Source organism: Macrobrachium nipponense, chromosome 3, assembly GCF_015104395.2.
Source record: "Macrobrachium nipponense isolate FS-2020 chromosome 3, ASM1510439v2, whole genome shotgun sequence".
NCBI lineage: Eukaryota > Metazoa > Arthropoda > Malacostraca > Decapoda > Palaemonidae > Macrobrachium > Macrobrachium nipponense.
The window spans coordinates 110,602,473-110,627,626 of record NC_087202.1 but is presented as its reverse complement, the minus strand read 5'-3'; the positions used below and the strand labels follow the sequence as shown (position 1 = coordinate 110,627,626).

The 25,154-nt window shown below is 36.5% G+C and overlaps 1 protein-coding gene across 1 annotated transcript; it reads right to left on the bottom strand.

Annotated features, from left to right (window-relative positions):
- Positions 1-23,053, bottom strand: LOC135222266 (uncharacterized protein DDB_G0271670-like). Its single transcript, XM_064260378.1, has 4 exons — positions 21,696-23,053; positions 14,443-14,691; positions 12,308-12,400; positions 1-780 (listed from the first exon to the last, which is right to left on the bottom strand). Exons 1-4 carry the CDS (start codon positions 22,763-22,765, stop codon positions 765-767), a joined length of 1,428 nt encoding a protein of 475 aa, XP_064116448.1. The 5' UTR covers positions 22,766-23,053; the 3' UTR covers positions 1-764.
- Positions 23,054-25,154: the final 2,101 nt, after the last annotated feature.

The window sequence follows — 25,154 nt, the reverse complement described above, 5'->3', positions numbered from 1 at the left end:
AGGAGTAATGAATTTATTTATTATTATTTTTTCTCATGTTAATTACATCAGTCTTACGGCTTTATTTTACAAGTTTTCATTCCTTTCAAGGTTAAACAGTAACTTATTACTGTCACTGAACGTCCATGGGACGGCTAGCAGACTCATCCCATAAATACTCATTGAACACCAAAGGGTACCACCTTTCTCTTTAGAAAGTTACGATTTGTATGTATGTAGATGTGTGTATATATATATACATGTGTCTGTGTGTGTTATTTGAGTGCGTATAAGACAGTGCTGCGGTGCTGAGATTATGGGTGTGATAGGACGTCTATGTGCTTTCCTGAAAGAACATCTAAGGCAAACAAGGATTCTTGTTTATCAGGTTTTGTGCTACCGCCCTTTCAAATAAAATTCGATCAGTCAACCTAATTCATGGCTTGAAGCAACCTTTCATTATTTTCACCACCACTAACAGAAATGATAATGTCTTTGATATACAAAAACCAACAATGATTTCCCCCAAAAAACCACTTCAAAAATGCAGTGATGATTTTCAAGTCTTCTCAGAGAAAGTCTGAATGCTGGGACGGTCTCTAGCTTTCATGGCGATGCAACAGAATTCCTATTGCACTTTTTGGCCAGTTGCAGTAAAACTTGGATCCCTTCCAGTTCAGATATATTCGTGTACTCCCGTTTAGATTCTTTCCCAGGATGGGACCACAATTACAGTTTCCACCCAAGTGATGACGCCATAACCGCTCTCTGTCCCTCAGAGAAGATCAGTTCGCAAGGCTCCTGTTGAGAAATGGAAGAAGCAGCATGTTGTTAGTGCACTGATAGCTAACACTACAAGATGAACAATAAATCGCTTTATTTAAGAATAGCTGCTAACACTTCTGTTACCCAAAGAGATTAACTGTCCTGTCTATGTCGGTTGGAAAGTTCAGAAATCCATGTCAGCCCTTCAGTGACTAAATAGAGTAGTACAGTAGTGTGACACAATCACCACCATGCCCTGGGATACTTGTCTGCTTTTGCTCCATAAGAAACTAATTTGGCAGAATTTGAGACGCCCAGAAAATCGTTAGTAGAGGAAAGTTAGCATTGAGACCCATATAGTATTTTGATTGAGAAAAATACAAATTTATAGAGTTGTATGTAAAAAATACTTATAAGAAATTAAATGACAACTAAGCAGCATATTTTATACTTATTTTTATACTTATTTTTCTTAATCAAATTCTGTGGGTCTAAAGGCTAACTTCCTTATATTAGTAAACAATTTCATGGACGATTCAAATCTAGGCCTTTTCATTTCTTATGGAGCAAAAACCGCCAGGTGGCCCAGCATGTGACTCATGACGTCACGGCTACGGTACTCTATTGTAAACAGTGAGTCAGGTCAAAACAAGTGGCGTTATGATATTCTCTGTCGTCATACATTTCATGTCATTATTATGTAGAATAGCAGAAATTATTGTGGTTGGAAAAATTGTTATAAGTTACAGTTTATATCTTAGTAGCAAAACATATTTACCTACCGATCGTTGAAGATCAGGGTCATTTGTCTTACATTTCAAATTTTCAGTTTATTGCAAAGTTTTCAACACACAACACACACACACACACACACACACACATATATATATATATATAATACACACACACACACACACACACACACCACACACATTACATATATATATCTATATATATATATAAATATAAATAAAATGGATGTATGCATGTGTACCACATACACTTTTACATGCATTGAGCAATTTCAACCAAACTTGGTATACATATAATTTAGCATCTAGGAAAGAATACTGTGGAGTTAAGACATCACTGGCACCAAAGGGGGCATGGGAAAGGGATGAAAAATTAAAATAGCTGGTATTGACAGTTATTAGTGTCTAATCCATAGTTTTCAAGGTCGCTAATATGAATAGTGACACTCCAGATGCCAGTCAAGTCCAAGTTCAATCCCAATAAGGAAGGGGGTGAAAAGGTTAAGAAAGATATTAGTGTCTAATCCATAATTTTTAAGGTCACTGAAATGATTAGTCACTCCCCCAATGCTATTCAAGTCCAAGTTCAGCAAGGGTGGTTGAAAAGGGGTGGGAAGGGGTGACACAAAAATTAGCAAAAACGACAGATATTAGTGTCTAACCCATAATTTTCAAGATCTCTGAGACAAATAGTGACACCCCCAATGCCTTTCAAGTCCAATAGGGAGGGGGTTGACATGTAGGATTAACCAAAATCAACAGATATTAGTGTCTAATCCATAGTTTTCAAGGTCGCTGAGATGAACAGTGACAACCCCAATGCCATTCAAGTCCAAGTTCAGCTCTGATAGGAAGGAGGGTGGAAAGGGATGGGAAGGGGACGACATAAAAATAACTGAAAACAACAGATAGTGTCTAATCCATATTTTTCAAGGCCACTGAGAGGGATAGTAATGCTCCTGATGCCCTTTAATTCTTTGTTGAGTCCTGATAGGAATGGGAGGGTGAGAAGGGCTAGGAAAGGGGTGACATGTAAAAAAATTTTTAAATGCGGATATTAGTGTCTAATCCATAGTTTTCAATGTTGCTGAGAAGAATAGTGATATTTTTGACGCCCTTTAAGTCCAAGATTAGCCCTAGTAGAAAGAGGGGTGGGAAGTGGGTGACGTAAAAGTAAACGAATATGACAGATATTGATGCCTAATTCTTAGTTTTGAGGTTGCTTAGATTAATAGTGACACTCAATGGCCTTTCAAGTCCAAGTTCAGCCTCATAGGAAGGGAGTTGTTGGAAGGGTATAACATGTAAACATAATGGAAAATGACAGATATTGTCTAATCTATAGTTTTCAAGGTTGCTGAGATAAATAGTGATACACTTGATATTCTTTAGGTCTAAGTGCAGCCCCAGTAGGAAGCGGTTGTTGGGAAGGTGGTGACATTTAAAAATAACCGAAAACTACAGATGTTAGTGTTGAATCCATAATTTCTAAGGTCACTGAAATAAATAGTGACACTCCCGATGCCCTTTACGTCCAAGTTTAGCTCCAATAGGAAAGGAGAATGAGAAGGTGTAAAAAATAAAATGCAAAAAATTATGGATACTAGTATGTAATCCATAGTTTTTGAGACACTGGGATGAACAGAGACACTCCCAGTGCCCTTCAAGTCCATGGTCAGCTCCAATAGGAAGTGGGGTGGGAAGGTGGTGACATTTAAAAATAATCGTAAACTACAGATATTAGTGTCTAATCCATAGCTTTCTGCCCCCACCCCCGGCGCTCCTCTTGGGAAGTCCCAAGTATTTTTTATACGTCCATAGTGCACAGGAACATCAAGGATTTCCAGGTACTGTGAGAGTAAAGTCTAGTTCAGCCAGGGAATTGTTTTGCCTTTGTCTGTAATTCATTTCCATTTTCCAAGGCGATTTCCCCCCTCCTTTGGTTAGCTTCTCATTCCCCCATCTTGGTTCAATGCTGTGGTTACTCCCCTTGTGATACTAGTAAACATCCTCTAGTAAATTCCAGTGACGAAATAGTTCTCTTTGTGTAAATTCCCAGTCATTTTCATTCCCCCCTGAGTGGCCTGTAAACTTTTGATTGAAAGAAAGTAGTGTGTAACGTTCACCCTCGTGTGCCCCCTACCTTATGCCAGTGTCCCATCTCTTTGCAGACAAACACCATACCTTATTGTGGTAGAAATTGGAAACCCTTGGAGCAAGCCTTGCATTTTCAATAGCCCAATTGCGCAAATTTCTGAACACCGTGTCTGGTTGCCCCCAGCCACATGTTTCTGGAGGATCGACCAATCGACCACCTTATTAGTCTCCTGGACCTCTGTAAATTAATGTAAATACAGTGCATTTAGAACTAAAGTCCAGCTTTTATTTAAATTCCTCCCTCCTCAGTAATATCGGCCTTCTGCCTAAGTTTTTCTCTTTATTCTGATCTCTCGTTTCTCCATTCAAGGCCAAATTTTCCAGTGTTAAACTACATTTTCTAGGAGTGAACGAGCAATTCAGAGTAATATATATATATATATATATATATATATATATATATATATATATATATATAAAGCTGACAGTCGGACCATGTATGTATGCATGTAAATGTGTATGGTAGCTATAGACGGCGAAACCATTGGACCGAATTGAACCAAAGTCGGACCATATAAGATTTTATAGGGGATGGTTTTTTTTTACCCGGGTAATGTTTTGATCCGGATATCCAGCCATGCCAAATTCTTTATTATCATTCGTAGAGAAAAGGAATGCATTATTCTGATAGAAATTTTTTCAAGGATTCCAAACATGCTCTTCCTTTTCTTTTACGATGAAAAATAACGATGATATTGCGGTTCAAACAATGCCGGCCAATGATTGGCCGCCGCCAAACACTACTCGGCTCGAAGTTTTGTGCCGCACATAAATTACATTTTATTGGCTTCAGTTTAGCCTATAATGTTGTCCGTAACTGCGCTCTTGATTGCTTGATTGCAGATACTTTCCAAGATTATATTTTTTTTCTTGGCGTACTATTTCCCTTGTGCGTGTTGTTGTCAGTTGACGCACCACAGACAGCAGACGGAAATCACTAGACAGAAACAGGAAAGCTTGCTGTTAAGTCTAGGATATGGCAACATCGCGACATTGACGTTCATATAGCTTAGCCTTTGTCATCATCTAGTCATCATCTACTAATGTATTTCAGAGGCCATGACGTCGTGATTATCGTAAACAACGTTTAAACCGACCTATGGATTTCCATGCCATTAAAGCACTGACTTTTTCAAACGTCCTAATTTTCGGAAGTATAGTGGATTGCCATGTGTGTTTCGTTAATTTTTTCACTCAAGAAAATGAGGTTAAATCTACGCTTACCCCATCCACTGACGTCGGTATAGCGTGTCATCCACAATACCTTATCAAATGGTTGGTGACTTATGGTTAAATGTCATTCTACCTATCCTGGGCAATACGAAATTTTTAAAGTAAATTAGTATATTGTCTTATATATATATATATTATATATATATATATATATATATATATATATATATATATATATATATATATAATATATATATATATTTAATTAGTTTTTAATCTATAGGTAAGAGGGATGGCTCTGCGTCACAGATACGTCATAAAGCACCACTTGTTCGAATCGGTCTGAGGAAAGGCAAGAAGTTGGTCTTTTTTCTAAGAGTAAACAACTTAATTAAGCACATCTGTCAATTCAGTGCACTACCATAAATTAGGATAATGTTAGAAACACTCATTTCTTTAGCAGCACGGAAATCCATACATTGATGTAAAAGTTGTTTACGAAAAACACAATTTCATGGCCTCTAGAATGCATAGTAGTACAGCCATTATCCTTGTCATCATCTAGTCATTATCTAGAAAAGCCAATATCATAGTCACCATCCGATAGAGCGATTCCCAAGCTGGGGATCCACGGAACCCTACGATTCCACAGATGACTGTCAGGTGTTCCGCAAGAAATCGAGAAATATGTATTACAAATGTTGGCTCGGTAATGCGAAATAATTTGTGGTGTAATGATAGATTTTGTGTTATTTATATTCAGAAATGTCTTAGTTCTGTATACATACAAATATATTTGTATATATATATATGTGTGTGTGTGTGTGCGCGTGTGTGCTACAGGTAAAGGTTCCCTGGGATATGAAAAATGGTTTCAGGGCGTTCCTTGAAAGTATGAAGGTTGGGATCACTAATCTTGTGTAACATATGACCGGCATTACTAGTTCTTATTCCGCAAGAATTTTCTTAACATGAATTCATTTTATTCTCTCGAAACCTTCAGTTGACAAGACTGTTCCAAAAAATTAATAAGAATAAAGAATGTCATACAAAAGGGACATTGTTTTGATGTGTCCTCATCAGCAGCCTAACCAAAGGGCCGTCCTCCAGGTTTTAGGAATTCACCAGGTTCCTGGAACCGGGAACCGACGTTTAATGTAATGATACAGATTCCATCGACACATCAAAATGTGCATGAAGATTTCTCGGTTACGCCATAGAACCCCCAAAAGTATTACATTCTCAAATCACTCTAGACTACATATTTGTATTACCTCTACAGGAACCCCACGCGAGGTAAATGGCTACATCGGACCATTAAGTCTCGTCTTTCGTCACAGACCAAAAGCTTTTCACACTCACTGTATAACACCTGTTGAGTCTGAGCTATCATTCCTTCACAACGGAACACACGGACACACACATCTAAAAGATATTATTACGGAACGCTTATTCCCCTTCGACATGACATCGACATTACTGTTTATGGACTGGGACAAGTGTTTCTTTGGCTGTTGATAAAAATAGTTGGTTCAAAGCATGAACAAGGAAACTGATTCGACGATCATATTTTACAGGATATTTTTAATCTTGTGAAACTAAATGTCATAGCACCAAATTATTTGTGGATATGGTCTGATATATATATAGTATATATATATATATATATATATATATATATATATATAGTATATATATATATATATATATATATATATATATATATATAGTATGAATAACTTGATCACGAAGTATATAAAACGTGATGCTATGTATAAATAAAGGTTTTTTGCCACGAAGGAAAAAAATGAAAAAGCGAGTTAGCCGAGTACTCGGCTAACTCGCTTTTTTTTTCATTTTTTTTTTTTCCTTCGTGGCAAAAAAACCTTTATATATATATATATATTATATATATATATATATATAATATATATAATATATATATATAATATATATATATATATATTAATTAAAATGTCTATATATATTTTATGTATGTAATATATATATGTGTGTATACATGTATGTATGGGGGTGGGTGTGTGTTTGTGAATGACGGTAAAAGGTGACTTTAGAAATAACACGAAATAACGAGCAGCACTATATTCCAGAAACAAGTGATTCCCTCTTCGGACAGGTAATATGCTAAAGATCCAAGAGGAGAGTACTTTGAAACGTTAATGATAAATCCAATAAGACCTATGTAGAATTGATTTGAATTAATTTTTAAATTAATCAACTTTGATAGTGGTTTTAAACGCCATAGGCATTGCAGATATCACTGAACATAAAATGACCTCATAAAAACTCACTTTTGCAAAATCCTGTATCAACTTTTACGAATCCCATGGCATCTTGGTAAAAATGGGTTTAGCTTACTTTTTATTTATTTTTTATTTTAATGAGCGTTTAGGATTTGCCCTCCAGAATAGCTGGACAAAAAATTTAAACGGATTCGCGAACAGTGACCATCATTCAAATACCCAGATCATACCAGATCTTCTTTCACCGTACCCCTCAAAATACGATTACAGAGAAGGTTAGGGATAAAATCAAATTTCTTTGCCAGGATACCATTTAAAAGTCGGAGTAAAACTTTGGACACTTCAGTATTCTTGTTGTAATGATCCCAATCCTATTCATTAATTTGTTGTTGATTTTTATCAAAGACTTCCTGTATAAATAAAGCCCCTCGTCTACACAGGGACCAATTTTATCCTGTCAGCCCTCACTGTCCCTCCATTAGACTTTGGAATATTCATTCTGTCATGAGACCAAGGACTGCATTTGATTCGGATGACATCTCTGCTTTGTATACGCTTTTATTTAGCTTGCTTTTTTTGTCTGCTGGCTTGTTTTTCTTGGTCAAATCTTGCAACTCAATTTTCGACCTTTTCCCTTCGTCTGATGGACTTGAAATTTTGCGTGGTTACTCAATCCCGCTGACAATACAACCTTACGTGATCAGGTCAGTAATAATTCGTATGAAACTCTTGGGATGTTCACAGCTTCTTTCACTCGGTAAATAACTTGACGGATTTTTCCAACCTATTGCTCGACAGGATATCAATTTCGTTAGCTACAATCATATATCGGTTACAGTTTCTGTCTAAACACAAATGAAAGCGTGGGCGCCAACCCACGCTCTTATTTCTATAGACAAGATGGTTTGTCTATATATATGATTATGTATACTATATATATTTTATTATATATAATTATATTGATATATTATTTATACTATATATATTATATTATTATATATATATATATATATATATATATATATATATATATATGTATATATATATATATATATATATATATATTCTATATATTATATGTATAATATACTTTTATTGTGGATCAGTTTGTTCAGTAACCTTATTACTTCCAGTCGTCATGGAACAAACTCTAACAACTTCGTATTTTCCCTGAGTTCGAGCTCACTTTCAACCCCCAACGTTTATAACTCTCTCTCTCTCTCTCTCTCTCTCTCTCTCTCTCTCTCTCTCTCTCTCTCTCTCCTTAACTGCACTGTCCATCCTCCTGTATACTTTAAATGACTACACCAGCACATGTTCTTCCATTTGGAAATCGCACCCCAAGTAATTTTATTTTTGTTTTATCTCCTCATGCCACTAATATCTGTTGTAATTCCTTCTTATCGTCTATCTACAAATACTCCTCGCTGACCCTTTAACTCCATCATGTAATTGTACGCGCATTGTGTAAGTGTCTAAGTGTGAGCTTACGTGTGTGTGTGTGTGTGTGTGTGTGCATCTCTCTTCCAGTAAGAGAATAATTATCAATGGAGTCCTGGTTTCATTAACTGGTAAAAATTTTGCACTATCCAAAAAAAACATAGAATTTGGGTTACAACTTAGTAGACAATAATATAAGAAGACAAATGACCAAAATAAGAGTAACGTAACTCTTAAGATTACTGAATGAGGTAACATAACAACGACATTGAAAGTGAAGAGCCATTCACATAATATCTCCAGATCTAGACATTCGCTCATATAAGTCAACGCACGCGAGGGGCTACTGTCAGTTATCGAACGGGTGCAGCTGTCCAATCCCGAATTTTCTAGTATTAGAAACCATTCTCGTATTTGCAAAACCAATACTCTGATTTTTCTGTCCTGGGCCAAACTACCCATTATTACGAGCATGCCTATTCTTGAATCTCTCTTTATTAAGCAGTTGGCGCCCAAAAGGAGCTCGCACACTTCCTCTGTTTAACTGTACTTAACCTAAATGATTGTTGTTTGTACTGTATTCACGTAGTCTTCAACTTTCCATATAACAGGTGCTTTTTTTAACAATCCTGTTATTGTAAATAATTCTAAAGTTTTTAACTGTAATTATAATTTTGTTTTTAATTTTATTATTTTAAGTAGTTGTTTTCCATATGCTAAAATTTGCTTTTTATTGTTCTTTTGTAGCCCTGAAGATAAAAATGATGTTAGGAAACGCATTGGCGAATAAATGCTATCTTAATTTATAACTGGCTATCTACTTGTCACCTATACATGCACACACATATGTATATATATGTGTATATATATATATATATATATATATATATATATATATATATATATATATATATATACACACACACACACACACACACATATATATATATATATATATATATATATATATATATATATATATATATATATATATATACAGAAAAACAGTGATATAAATTAAAGAGCACCTGCAACAGATTGAAATGGAAAAACGTATGGGCTTGAAACATGTTCATCTTGCTCAATACAAGTCACGCGAGTAATAACTCTTCCTCCTCTTGTCTCTTCTGGCTACAGATGCTACCTTTATCCAGAAGGTGATTAATTTTCTAAAACAGCTTTCATTAAGGAAAAAAATCTTTAAACAGAATTCATGAGAAGAAAAAACATTTGCAGTAGCGACGTTACTTCAGCAGAATTGGCAAATGAAATTTGTACTCCAAAGATCCAGTAATTTACATGACATAATTATTGCGTTTCTATTAAGCCAAGCAGGGCGGTTCCTACCGTCAGTGCACCTACGTGGTGGATTGCAAGCGTTACAAAAGGGTGTCGTCAGTGCTAATTTTATTCGTAACTGCAAACTGTTTTTAGCCTTTTATTTTAACTCACTTTCTTTAATCTTACTTTCCAACCTCATTAACTATTATTCTTAGGCCAACTGTGGGGTTTTCTTCCAGTTTCACATTTAGATCCTCATAAGTCATGTCATTTATCTTCTGGATCTCTTTATCTTGATGTCCATCCATTCCAACGCCTCTTTTCACCGTCTAAAGCGCTGGATGATCGAGAATGCCCTAGTGTTTGGCATGTTTGTCAGACTTCTCGGCTTATCCCTGTGCCCATCAGTTCAGCGATTGTTATTTTGCTAAGAACTAAAATTCTGGCCTTTCAACTGGAAAGTTTCATTACCAGGCTTATTATTTGGGAAAGGGGTGTTTCCTTTTTTGGGGGTTGGTGGACGCAGTTCCACGTTGCCTCGCCGTTTTGTATACAACATAAAACGATTAAGGCACACTCCAGGCTAAGAAATGTCGTCGTGAAAGGAAGAAAATAAGCTATACAGATGTTGAAAACAAAAGGGGCATTGGGCGTTGTAATTGGTCCGCACTTTCAATTATCTCCAGTGAAAGTCAATCATTCAGTAGTAGAGGGAAGACATGTATCATTTATCTCCAGTGAAAGTCAATCATTCAGTAGCAGAGGGAAGTCATGTATCATTTATCTCCAGTGAAGTCAGTCTTTCAGTAGCAGAGGAAAGTCATGTCTCCGATATGGAACGTAAACCATCTCGCCGATGATCATTGGTTACAGGAGCTCTTGAAAATGGGATCAGAGGGTTTTTCCAGACTTTGATGTTTAGTTGGGATTTTTGGGTCAAGCTGTAGCTGCATGGAAAGGCCATCAGTGTTTATTTTGCATCTGCTTTCTCATTGTGTTAAAAGAAAAACTCTCCAAGAGATTACAACTGACTTTGAACAATAATAAAGGCTGCTTGCTCGTGTGCAGTACTAAGTAATATCACTACCATTAATTTTTTTTTCTGCCTTCCATGTCGGAAATTGTTCGTTCGGTATATCGTCCCTGGTTTGACGAACTGGCGTAAACTATTTTTTCCACGTTCTAAGAAAATGGGCTTCAAAGATTTTGATATTTTTCAGAGCTGTTTTTTAGCTCAACTTTGGCACATTTGGTTTGAAAATGTGCAAACATGGGCAGCCGAAGTTTTGATATGGCTGAAAAACTCATATACTTGAAGAAAAAAAATGGCATATGTCAGTTCATCAAAACAAGGACGAATTGATGTCAAGCAGATATAAATAGATAAATAACTACGCTAATGTGAATATTATTTCCAAAAAACGTTAAGCCACTTCATGGTGACCACATCCTCCACAGAAGTAATAACAAGAGCGGGATGCAGAATTTATTCCCTAGTAACTATAATACACGTCAGAACTGATTAGAATTGAACGTAGAATTTAGGGCAAAAGCCAAGCGCTCGGGCCTATGAGATCATTCAGCACTAAAAGGGAAATGAACAGTGAGAAGGTTTGGAAGGTGAAACAAGAGGAAAACCTCGCAGTTGAAGGGTAGAATGTCAGATGGAATAAGAGAATTATGAAGGGAGGAACAGTAAAAGAAAAGAAAGAGGTAGCAGCTAGGGGCCGAAGGGACGCTGGGAAGATCTTAGTTTAATGCCTGCCGTGCACTGACGGTGTTACCAACAACCCCCCCCCCCCCCCCCCTCTTCCCCTACCGCTCCCGTAGGGGGTTAATACACTTCAAAGATGTCTCCTAATGTTTTCACGCTGTCAGGTGTGAATATTCTTTTTCATTTGTCTGTGACTTGTTTGTAGTCTCACTCTAGTGTATTTATATATATATATATATATATATATATATATATATATATATATATATATGTATATATATATATATAGATAGATATAGATATTATGTGTGTTTATATATATATATATATATATATATATATATATATATATATATATAATATATTTATATAGATAGATATAGATATTATGTGTGTTTATATATATATATATATATATATATATATATATATATATATATATATATATATATATATATATATATATATATATATAGATATATATATATAGATATATATATATATATATATATATATATATATATATATATATATATATATATATATATATATATATATATATATATATATATATATATATATATATATAGTTTTAGATTTCTACCGCTAAGTTTCAGCGTTCTTGAAGATATATATCTTAGAAAGCTAGGGGCGAAATCGGTCGAAATTTGTGTAAAGTTTCATTTTTCCCTGTGCTACACACACAAACGCACACGTGCTTTTCATGCGAGAGAAGTGAAAACAGCGGCAAGACGTTATAATTTTGGAGAGATTTTCCTTACCTGTACATGTCTCTAGAATTACTGGTTGTCTTGGAAGTCAGAAGACGAAGACCTTTTGACATTTGAACCTTGATTCGATTCCCGCTGATGTTCCTGGAGAGGAAAAACAGGAATGCAGAAGGTATGCGGGATGTCTTATACATGAATGATATGTCTCTCTCTCTCTCTCTCTCTCTCTCTCATGAGTAATAAAAAGCTACTATACGTTCGTTTCTCATACTTGCATACACTTGCATACAACCTATCTACTTACTACATACATACACACAAACTACACAACAGACACGTGCACACACACACACACACACACACACACATACATATATATATATATATATATATATATATATATATATATATATGTATGTATATATATATGTATGTATATATATATAATATATATATATATATATACATATCATATATACGTAATATATATATATATATATATATATATATATATATATATATATATATATATATACACACCGGGGTGTTTTTTTTTCGAAATTAGAGGCCCCCCTCCACAGAACAAATGGAAAGTTATGAAGTTTTCTGCTATAGCCTATCTCCAACTACATTATCTGAAGTTTCTATTAAGTTATTTTTCATTTTTCATTTTTTGTGTTTTCAGACTGAGTGAGAGGGAGAGTTAGATACAGCCATGGCTAAGGACTCGGAAGAAATCAGATGGACTGACCGAATCCGGGCTATAACCTTCAGAGAGGCCAGGGATGCTGGAGCATCCTTCATTTCACGTGTCTGGATAGCTAAATACATTAAAAGAGATAATCCCTTGTTTAAAAGAAACTGGAACAAAAATCCTTATGACTGTCATCTTGGAATGCCTGGAGTCCTTTCTCGGGAGTCAAAAGACATCATAGCTAGGGCAGTGGGTAGACCAATTGACGCTTGAACTGGAAACAAAAAGGTGAAAGAAAGAAAAGTTATAGTGCTGTGTATCGTGAGTTGAAAAAATCTGATGTCAAGCCATTTCATGTTATCAGCAAGCCCAACATCACTCAGCAACAAAGAGAAGACCATGCATGGTTTTGTGGTTCATTTCTTAAAAACTGGGATAAAGCTGACTTTGTCCATGTTACCATATCAGATGAATTCTTCATTTACACAGACAGGAAGCCAAATCATAAAAATGACATCATTTGGGCTGCAAAGTTCGATGATATCACCGATGACGTGCGCTATCGCCAAGTTGTGAAATTTCCTGAATGTTTGAAAATTTTTCTCTGTTTCACAGCCAAACAGTTAATGTGGATCATCAAAAAAAAGGGACAGTCATGGAATGGCAAATACTTCAGAGAAACTGCGCTTACTGCTTGAGTATTACTTTCCTCAAAGATCCTGAAAATGTGTTATCTGTTGAAAAAGTCATATTTTTGCTTGATAAGGCACCATTTTTCAAGGCTCTTCAGACACAGGAGCTGCTTCGAAACAATTATATCGATTTCCTCTTGTCAAGTGAATTTCTAGGTAGCTCCCCTGACCTTAATGTGTGTGAAAACATTGGTAGTATCTTAAAAGATCGTCTTGAAGCGCGCACAGTGAACTATGATGGTATACCAAGCCTCGACGACCTGCGAAGAGAGGTGACCGAAGTGCTCAGGGAAATGGAGTTTGAACCTCGGCTTTTTTGCAATTTGCTGAAATCATACCCCTCAAGAATGCAGGCTGTGGTACAGGCAGATGGAGACCACACAAAATATTAAATACTCGGAGAGAAACTTAAATATATAACTGATCTGAATTACTTTTGTTTATGTCCATAGCAATTTTATTTTATTCTGTAGAGGCCGGGGGGGCAGGCGCTCTAATTTCGAAACACTGTTTATATATCATATATATATATATATATATATATATATATTATATATATATATATACATACATATATGTGTGTGTGCGTGTGGGTGTGTGTGTCTGAGTGTGTAATCATGTTTTACGTATCTAGTCAAAGTGCAATATCAAATTCTAATTCATCAACTCAATCCAGTCCCATGAGTGTACAGTTATGCGCAGAGACACTCACTAGCACACGCATTCAAACAGAACGACGAGCATAACGGTCATTGAGGAACGTTGACTAGGAAACCTCAGCACAAGCTGAGGATACTCACATGCCATCAGCCTTCCTCACGGCTTCTTTAGCATCCTCAGAGCTGGCGTATTCCACGAAGGCAAAACCAGGCGGGTGTTTGGCGATCCAGAGGTTCGTGAGGCGACCATACTTCAGGAAAATGTCTCGTATCTCCTTCCTTGTGGTGTGGTCGTCCAGTCCACCTATGTAGACTTTGCAGTCTATATTCCACGCAGGGTAAGGCTTGCTAGTAGGTGAAGGGAATGGCAGTCTCTGGCCAGCGTGAACACTGCAATATAAATAGAGATTATGCAGTAAAAGTAGACGACTGATTTATGAAAACTGACTATAAACTCGAGCACTCAGGCAATTCCATCCATTCGGCGCTCGAGACAATGAAAAAAAGTTGGAGTGTGTGGATAGCAAGTTGGATGAAAGGAAGCAGGAATGGAGGTAAAGTAAACGACTAACTAGGTGTGATACGACCTCCAGCTTACTCGGGACACGTGCAAGATTTTTCCCCTCTCGCATAAGTTGTAAGCATTTTATTCCTAAATTGAAATAAATATTTTTATATTTCCTTTCTAATAAATAAATCGTAAATATCCTATGATTCCTATCCTAAAATTCCTGTTTCTTTAACTCAACGCGAAACACGTTTTCAGACCTTTTCAGGCTCTTCCATAGACCTGTCCTACCCCGTCCCCTACAACAAGAACAACAACAACAAAGGTAGTTTGTAGGCTTACTTCCCTAGTAAGCAAAAAGCGGGCAAATCTAGGGACAGAAGGGACACTGCAACTGACCATTAGTAATGCCCACTGTGCAGCATGTGAAGTAAACTAACGGCACTACTTCCCTATGGGAATGTAAATGTATAGATTTTCATAAGAAAAGGCACGAAGAGTTATTTAGCTTTTTTTTTTTCTTTCTTTTTTCCCCTCGGAGGGCTGATTCCACATGGTATATATATTATATATACGTATATATATATATATATATATATATATATATATATATATATATATATATTAAATATATATATGTGTGTGTGTGTCATATCTACGCGCATCCATATGAATTTTTTCCAGTCCCAGAAAGGTAAACACAATCCTATTGCATATTCAAACTTTTCTGTCAGAGTTTGAGTGATCAAACTCAGTAGACGTCTAATATGTTAATATGTATCGATTTATTCAACATTTATGACCGTATGCATAACATAAATATACACCGAAGGACCATATGCTGTTTTCCACTGCGTACCGATACAAACATACGGGTATGAATACTCAGCCCGACACCTGCAGGCATTTCCAATTGTGATTCTTTTCATTTTGAACTGAGGAATGGCTCATATAAATTATCATCATCGATCTTTATAGAAATTAGTCTCGGATACTGCACGATGACAGATGGACTAAAGATGAAAGAGAGCAACAGGTGAGTTTTGTTTCGAATTATTCCCGGCTGCCGTGAATGGACGTGTCAGGGTCGTGGTCACTGTTTGGAATCTAGGCTGTTAAGCCAAGCACTTGGGCTCTTTCGGCCACTCAGTGCTTAAGACAGAGCTAGAGGGGTTGGACAGCAAGACAAAGCGATCCAAAGAGTAAAGGTGATGAAGTGCAAAGATCCAAAACCTGGGGATGGGAGACGACCCCGCAGCCGCATGAGGAAGTAATAGAGATGCTGGACAGCAAGACCGAAGTAAGAGAGCGGGATTGGAGTTGAAGTGAAAGGCTGAAAAGTGGATGCAGCTAGGAGCCGAAGTTCCTCGTTGGACGAGTGGTTTCCGTGCTCGGCTACCAATCCGGTGGTCCGAAGTTCGATTCTCGGTTCGGCCAACGCGGAATCAGAGGAATTGATTTATAAGTGGTTCGGAACCCACAATAAACTGTAGGTCCCGTCGCTAGGTGACCATTTGGTTCTTAGCCGCGTAAAAATATCTAATCCTTCGGGCCAGCCCTAGGAGAGCTGTTAATCAGCTCAGTGGTCTGGCAAAACTAAAGTTGCGTCCACACGGTCGAACAACGTCCGACGAACAAACAATTTTACCAATTAACAATTGTCTGCCGGTCTTTGCCTTGTGAGCAGAGTAAAAGCAGTGGTATACAGCCTCATCTGGCACCACTGTTTGTTGCCAGATATACTTCCATCGCTTCAACGCTTATGATGTCATCCAGCTTCGCCTATGATATGGTATCAATGTTTGTCCGTCGGACATTGTTTGACCGTGTGGACGCAACTTAAGATATACTTAACTTTGCTAGGAGCCGAAAGGACGCTGCCTAACCGTGTTTAGTAATGACTACAGTGCACCAGATGAGGGACACTGGTGGTTCTGTCCCCTTATGGGAAAGTAGATGTGTCTTAAATGAATACAGTGAAATGGAAACACTAGAGAAGGGTAATACCTGATGAATATATGATCGGCATCGGGAGTGAATAAGGAAAATGAAAAAGACAAAAACACAACGGGAAAATGACAAAAAATGCTATGATAACGAATGGAAGTAGAGAAACTGATAATGAGCGGAGGTCCCATTGAATACAGACCAGCCACTGAATCTGCTACGTTTGTGGCACAGTAGATGGTAGAGATTATAATTACAGTTTGAAGTCTGTATTTAGCTGCATCACAAGCCCAGTAATAATGGCAGCATCAATGGTATATAGACTGACGAAAGATTACAGTCATATGAAAAAGCGTCCTTTTTAGATAAAAGCAACATAGGACAAATCTAATGGACTTACAGCGTCTGTCAGATCAGCGACTACTGATATTGATTGAAGATACAAAAGCCATGAGAATACCGATGGAAATTATGATTCTAAAACCAGAGGAAAGAAGCCACTCATGCTAGAAACTTTTGGAAAGCAGAAGACGACGACTTTGGTTCTATATAAATCTAACATTATATATATATATATATATATATATATATATATATATATATATATATATATATATATATATATATGTTGGCCAAATTTTCGAGGCTACGTGTCTCATCAATCAAGGACCTGGTAAAATACAAAGAATGCAAAATTAAAAAAGACTCAAGTTAAAAAAAAACTCACAAAATCTAAAAACAAGAAACTTGAATTTAAAACAAACAAAAATAAGCTAAAACATTATTAAAAAACATTACCTAATACTGAAAAAAACTTTTTAAAATTGTATATATAAAAAGTTATGGTGTTAAAATTTATTGTACCTTACTCTATCTGAGCTAAGAACTGAGTGACATTCTCAGTTTTTCAGGAGGACGACGTCAACTTAGGCGATATATAAGATCGTGGAAGAGTTCTGACTGTTTAGAGAAGGAACAAGCTGTTTAATAGTTAACGATTCCAGGATGGAGAGAGTGGTCATTGGGTGCTTGGGCGATAACATTAAAGTCTTCATAAGTGAATGATGTCTTGCATTTCTTACAGTGGTCTCTTATATTAGAAAATTCTTTAGTTTTTAATTGACATCCAGTTCGATGACTAACTCCAAGATGAGAATCAGCTCTGACTTTGAGCAATCTCTTAGTGGCTCCGATATATTTCCCAACTTTACATTTTGGGCAAGTGAAACAATAAACCACTAGAGATCGCATCAAGGCAGGAAGCCTATCCTTATGGTGAAATAATGACCCAATTGTCTTAGGATTTTTTGAACATAATCTGATGTCTATAGCTGGAAATGTACTGCGAATTGAGTCTTGCAGTGTTTGTTTGAATTTCTTCGAATGTACAAAAGGAATGGAGGCATACATGAGCAATTTAGGGACATTAGGTATGGACAGACGGGGTTGAAATATATTATTCATGAAACTATTTACATACTTGTTGAATAAGAAGGATGGATACGAATTATTTTTGAAAAATTGTAGTAAAAACAGAATTTCCTCGTGAAAGTTGTGCCAGGTAGAGGATAACATGTAGGCACGGTGCAACAGTGTGAAAATACTATTTAATTTAAAACTGAAAGAGCAATTGCTGTAAAAGTCGTACCTTGACCTGTAATGTTTTTTTCTTTTTTCTAAAAACACTGGTATTAAAACCTTGAGGAGTTCGAGTGATTAAAATATCTAAAAATGGAAGTTTATTGTCTTCATGTCCTTCTTATTCAGCAAGTATGTAAATAGTTTCTTGAATAATATATTTCAACCCCGTCTGTCCATACCTAATGTCCCTAAATTGCTCATGTATGCCTCCATTCCTTTTGTACATTCGAAGAAATTCAAACAAACACTGCAAGACTCAATTCGCAGTACATTTCCAGCTATAGACATCAGATTATGTTCAAAAAATTCTAAGACAATTGGGTCATTATTTCACCATAAGGATAGGCTTCCTGCCTTGATGCGATCTCTAGTGGTTTATTGTTTCACTTGCGCCAAAATGTAAAGTGGGAAATATATCGGAGCCACTAAGAGATTGCTCAAAGTCAGAGCTGATTCTCATCTTGGAGTTAGTCATCGAACTGGATGTCAATTAAAAACTAAAGAATTTTCTAATATAAGAGACCACTGTAAGAAATGCAAGACATCATTCACTTATGAAGACTTTAATGTTATCGCCCAAGCACCCAATGACCACTCTCTCTCCATCCTGGAATCGTTAACTATTAAACAGCTTGTTCCTTCCCTAAACAGTCAGAACTCTTCCACGATCTTATATATCGCCTAAGTTTGACGTCGTCCTCCTGAAAAAACTGAGAATGTCACTCAGTTCTTAGCTCAGATAGAGTAAGGTAGGTTACAATACATTTAACACCATAACTTTTCATATGTACAATTTTAAAAAGTTTTTTCAGTATTAGGTTTTCAATGTTTTTTAATAATGATTTAGCTTATTTTTGTTTGTTTTAAATTCAAGTTTCTTGTTTTTAGATTTTGTGAGTTTTTTTTTTAACCGAGTCTTTATTTTTTATTTTTATTCTTTGTATTTTTAAAATGCTACGATGGCTGTTTGCTGTTTTATTCCTACTGAATCTACGGCGTTCTAGATGCCCCAACCAATCTTCCCATATATATATATATAGAATATATATATATAGATATATATATATATATATATATATACATATGTCTTATACATATGTTATATATATATATATATATACATCATATAATAAGTATAAATATATATTATACATATGTATATATATAGTATATATAATATTATTATATATGTTATATATATTATATATCTATATATATTAATATAATTATTATATATTATTAGATATATTATTCTTATTGTATATATATATTATTAATCTTATTATATATATTATAATATATATATATATATATTATATATATATATATACATATATAATATATATATTATACTATTATATATATATATATATATATATTTATAGTTTAGTTTACGATAACAACTCGTATGTAAACATTCTTTAACAGATACCACCCACGTATACGGTCATTTCAAAACCTGAAAATTAGTCCCCAACAAACCCGCTATATCGTGCAGCAAGTGTTGTTCAGGACAGGAAAGACCTAAGGTTAGTCGACGATAATTGCCGGTGTTTACACTAGTTATATAGAAAACAGGTCACGGTAAAAGAACAAGGAATGAAATAAACAACTGGCCATTGAGAAAAAAACAACTGCAAATTGAGTTGCCTCAGTGGGAAACAAGCCATTGGAATTCGAAGGCGTTTGACACAATCTGATTGATGTATCTCTAATGACAGAGACCTGGCTAAGCAATGGGCTAATAAAACATAAGTAACAAATCGCTCTACTGTTTATAGTGCCTTGTTTTTTGCAAAGCATCATATACATACATATGTATGTACATGTATATATATATACATATAAATATTTATCTATATAAAGACGACTTGCAAAAAACAAGTCATTATAAACAGCAGTGTGATATAAACCACCGGATACTTAATGATAGAAGAAAAAAACTCGTACAACGAAACTGTCACGTGTGGGTTAGTGACACTGAAAACAGAAGACAAGACTTTTCCACTGTCTGAAGAAGTAAGTAAAGTAATCAGGTAGCGATGTGTCAATTCCAGCGTCAGTAACTGTGTACAGATGAAAAGTTTGTGGCCTGTCGTATTACCACAAAATGATTCCTATCGGCATTATCACAAACAAGCGGAAATCGAATAGTTAAACAATTAATTTGAGAGAGAATACGAATCATCCAAATTTACAGAGGACTGCATAAAAGAGTTTTATAATTTTCGCTACAGTTTGTCAATGTAGTCAAGACATTAAAAGTAGAGAACACCAAAGAAATTCGAAAAATATTTAAGAGACTGAAAATGGCGATGAATGGCCTAACAAAGAACATGTAATTCGGTAGAGTAGAGGCAGGAAGGAACAGACGTGGAAAAGCTGCGAAAGTTTGTAACTGGTTCAAGGTGAAAAACGAGCCTTCCCAGAAGTTGAAAATAAATGGCTCGGAAAAAAATGGCAAATTTTTTTGATGGAAAATGCGAAAATTTTTAATACCTTAAAACCAAGAAAAATGATGTCTTTCTCCCAGATTGCATTTGAGGGAGCTTATGAAAAATTAAACATAAAAAAAACCCTATGGAATAACATAAATTTCACGATAACTGCCCAGAACAACATGATCATCCACAATGAGAAAATGGTTTCTAATCATAAAGGGAATAGAAATTCTTAGTATCATTTCGATTTGTCCTTTCCGTCGAAAATGATTGAAACTGATACTCCAGCATCTCGTGGAACATTTTAAAAGAAGTCGCATCTTAAGAAGAAAAAATCAATCTGCATTTTTTTAGAATTTCAAATCACTCCACTGAAACAGTACTAGTGTGCTTGCCGACTAATATGCGACGCTATTCAAGAAAACTACAAAGTGTAAATGACAAATAAATATAACCAGCTTAATAGAGACGAAACATACCCATCAGGCAGGACCGCCACTGAAAATAAACAAGTATGGTGGTGGTGTAGTTTAGGAATTAGAAATGGGATTCTTGGAATTTGTCTGTTTTACTGTATAGGACATATTACTTATTCACTGATATAATCGATTGCATGACTTCTAGGAGAGAGAAGGCCTGTTCATGTACATGAAATGCTGTATCCGTAAGGGAGAGAGAGAATAGGTTTCACCTTACTAAGACACTTACCTTTAGGGTAACCATTAATCTGTACGTAGACGCTAACTTCCAAATTATTTGTCATGGCCACAGAAACAAACTGAAACAGGAACTTAATTACAAAGCTAAATTTCAAATAAATAGATAACAACAGAAATAACGAAATTCTTCGTGCTGACCTCACATGATCCGTAGGGTGACCGCTGCAACGATGGCAGTTGACACAACTTGCGGACCGATTCCGCCGGGCGTTTTTGACGTGATTTACTTCGTCACACTCGGCCTCATGATAGAGTCTGTTCATTCTGTTCCTCGGTACTCGGATGCTCGCGTCTCGGTGCCGTCGATGGCGACTCTTCGAGGACCAACTTTCACGACTGTTTTGACTCCCGTAACCAGAGTCAATGTCGAGTTTATTGCGACATTCTAGGTACGACTTCGGGATTTTTATGCGTCTGCTGTGGAGCTTGTACTCCCTTGACGATGACGACGATGATGATGATGATGATGACGAGGATGGGGAAGAAGAAGAGGAGGACAATGACGATGACGAAGATGTCGACAATACTGATGATGCCGATGACTGCGACGAAGATCTTTTTATTTCTAACAATTTCTTCCGAAGTTCCTCCAGCTTCCTGTCAGCCTTGCATTTGCAAGCCCTCTTGCCGTTACCACTCTTCGGCCTGACTTTGGAGCATCTCTCGTCCCTGTGCTTTGCCTTTTTCGCCTCCTTCTTCGTGCTGAAGTCAAGACCCGAAACTGAATACACCTCACTCCTCAGTCTGAGCCGGGAGAGGGAACCTTTGCCCTCGGAAGCTTTCTTTGGCGTCTGAGGAGGTTTTCGTTTGTCGTTCTTAGTCTCCTCTACAGAGTAGTCGCTGTTTTTGTTTGCAGATAAAGCTGGCGTTAGTTTTCCGCCGAACACACACTCTGACATGGTCGTATCGGGGCTGAAAGTGCCGGGCGAATTCTTCGTGGTTTTGTTTGTCGAACTTTTCGGAGAACTCTTCGAGCTCCTCCTTTTGCCGAGATCGAGTGACGATGAGGAAGAAACACAAGTGAAAGACGAAATGCTACGCAATTCGTCGTCGCTGCTCTTGTTATCTTTGGAGGAGTGACACCCACCGCCACCGCCACCGCTGTCTGTCGTAGATGTGTTTTTTTCTAGAGAAAACCATTTCCTTCGCCTCTCGATGAAGAAGTCAGCATCCATTGAGCTCTCACTGCCTTGGGTGTTCGAGCCCATGGCTGTCTTATCTCTCTCTCTCTTTTTATTTTTCTTTAGTTATATCTTTTCTGTAACTGTAAATATCACTTTGCAAGCAATCACTTAGTCATCGAAGCATAACCAAGTCACACAATTGTACCGTACAACAAAAGACTCACTCGGTGGAAATAATTTCGTTTCGCTTTCTGTTGTCAGCAGACAGTGAGCCGTCGTATCGATGGAAGGTGCGGATGTAATGGCTAGTCAGGGGAGACTGTCGTCACGACCTGAAGCTTTCTGTAGACGAAGCCACAGGTGTTTGGAGATCGTTATCTGTACCTGGTGGTATACAGGAGAGAAAATTCAGAAATTGGGGGGAGATATTTACTTTTGTTTTTACTCTGGAAATTTGGGTGTTTCGACATAAACCTAGAAAAAATATCATTTAAGTTTCAATAAAATTTGTATATTAGTGTACTTCACAATTCCATGTTTTTTTTTTTTTTTTTTTTTTTTTTTTGTTCACGAATAGATAAGGACTTCAGCTGAGGGTTAATATTGTTTATATGTGTTTGTGTGTGTGTGTGTCATATATAAGTATGTATGTGTATATATATATATATATATATATATATATGTGTGTGTGTGTGTGTGTGTGTGTGTGTGGGCACGCGTGCGCGTTTTGGAACCATTAACATCATTTTTTATTTTACGTTTCAGATGCTAACGACTTCTGAATGAAATTTAGTATGATAATTAGGACTAGCAAATCATTATCTGTCATAATTTTCGAAATTTACATAGTTGAACCCAGATTTCAGCAGATAAACACAGATTTTTCATGTTCGTTGAAATGCCTTCGTAATAAGTAGAAAACACCTTAATTGTAAACAATTTTGTTTTACAAGGCGTTAACGAGAGCCTTATCTATATCATAGGATTCACGGGAGTGGTAAAATAATTCGGACTCCTATACTACCTCTTTCTCACAAAGATCTCAATCAGCTTTGATGAAACCTCAGAAAACTAAGTTTCAGAACTGTTCATTCTTAATCAGGATTCCGCCGTGAAGTCCCACTTACAGTTACTGCGGACCAAACGGACTAACACCTTACCAAATATTCTGTCAAACTTATTTTGATATCAGGTTCTGCCATTGCTTTAAGAAAGGTATTTAGATGACTGCATATTACAGAAAGTCTATGGTTCTACGCGACTTTTTGTCGTTATAAGAATAACTAAGCGAAGTATCCCAAGGAAGAATCAGCGGCGGGGTTGGTATGGTATTAGCGTCCCACCTAGGTGGTCACGGGTTCGATTTTCGGCCATTCTATTGAGGAGTGAGAGATGTGTATTTCTGGTGATAGAAGTTCACTCTCGACGTGGTTCGGAAGTCACGTAAAGCCGTTGGTCCCGTTGCTGAATAATCACTGGTTCCATGCAACGTAAAAGCACCATACAAACAAACAAACATGAAAGAATTGAAATGAAACGGAATACTCGAAACAGTGGAATGGAATATAGAATTTATGTCAAAGGCCAAGGGCTGGGAGACATGAGAGGTCATTCTGCACTAAAAGGGAAGTTGAAAGTAGAAAGATTTGCAAGGTGTAACGGGAGGAAAGCCTCGCAGTTACACGATGAAACAATTGATAGGAGGTGGAAGGAAAGAGAGAGATGAGAGAATAGGAACCGAGTTACAGTATAATGAATGAAGGGGGTTGCAGCTAAGGGTCGATGAGACGCTCCATAGAACCTTAAGTAATGCACACGCATTAATAAACCTCACGAAATGATAAGAAGACTCGCTACGGAAAATCATGTTGTTCGTTAATATGACGAGAAACATCTAAATATAGCAACAAAGCGGACAGGTGTCTAGGCTCGTAAAGTCATATTTCACGAGAGAACTACCCCCAGTTTGATATCTCTGAATTCACCGTGACTTTCCCTCAAAGGTGAAATACACGATGGACATTTATCCTGCGATGATACATTTCGTTACCTTTTTATCCTCCTGTGATGACATACACGTCTTATATGTATATACATATATATGTGTATGTATACATATGTATATATAGTATATAAATTAATATGCATATTTAATAACATTATCTTAACATTTATGCTCATTCTGCCATTGCTCGTACTTGTGGTGTAGCTTCAACCAAAATATATTACTGTTCATGACCTAGATTTTAATCTTCTAGCTGATGTCCTTGATTCAGTTAACGTACTTACATTACCTTCTCTCATATTTTATCTATTCGTCTACGGTTATCTGAAGAGTATTCTTTTTACTGTATACGATGGGCAATTTCCTGTCAAAACAAGAGAGAAACACGAGATCTTATTCGTCCCAAACGACAACATTGAAGCCCCCGCTCTTTCAGCCGCTATTTCGGCATTTGTTTCTGTCCCTACA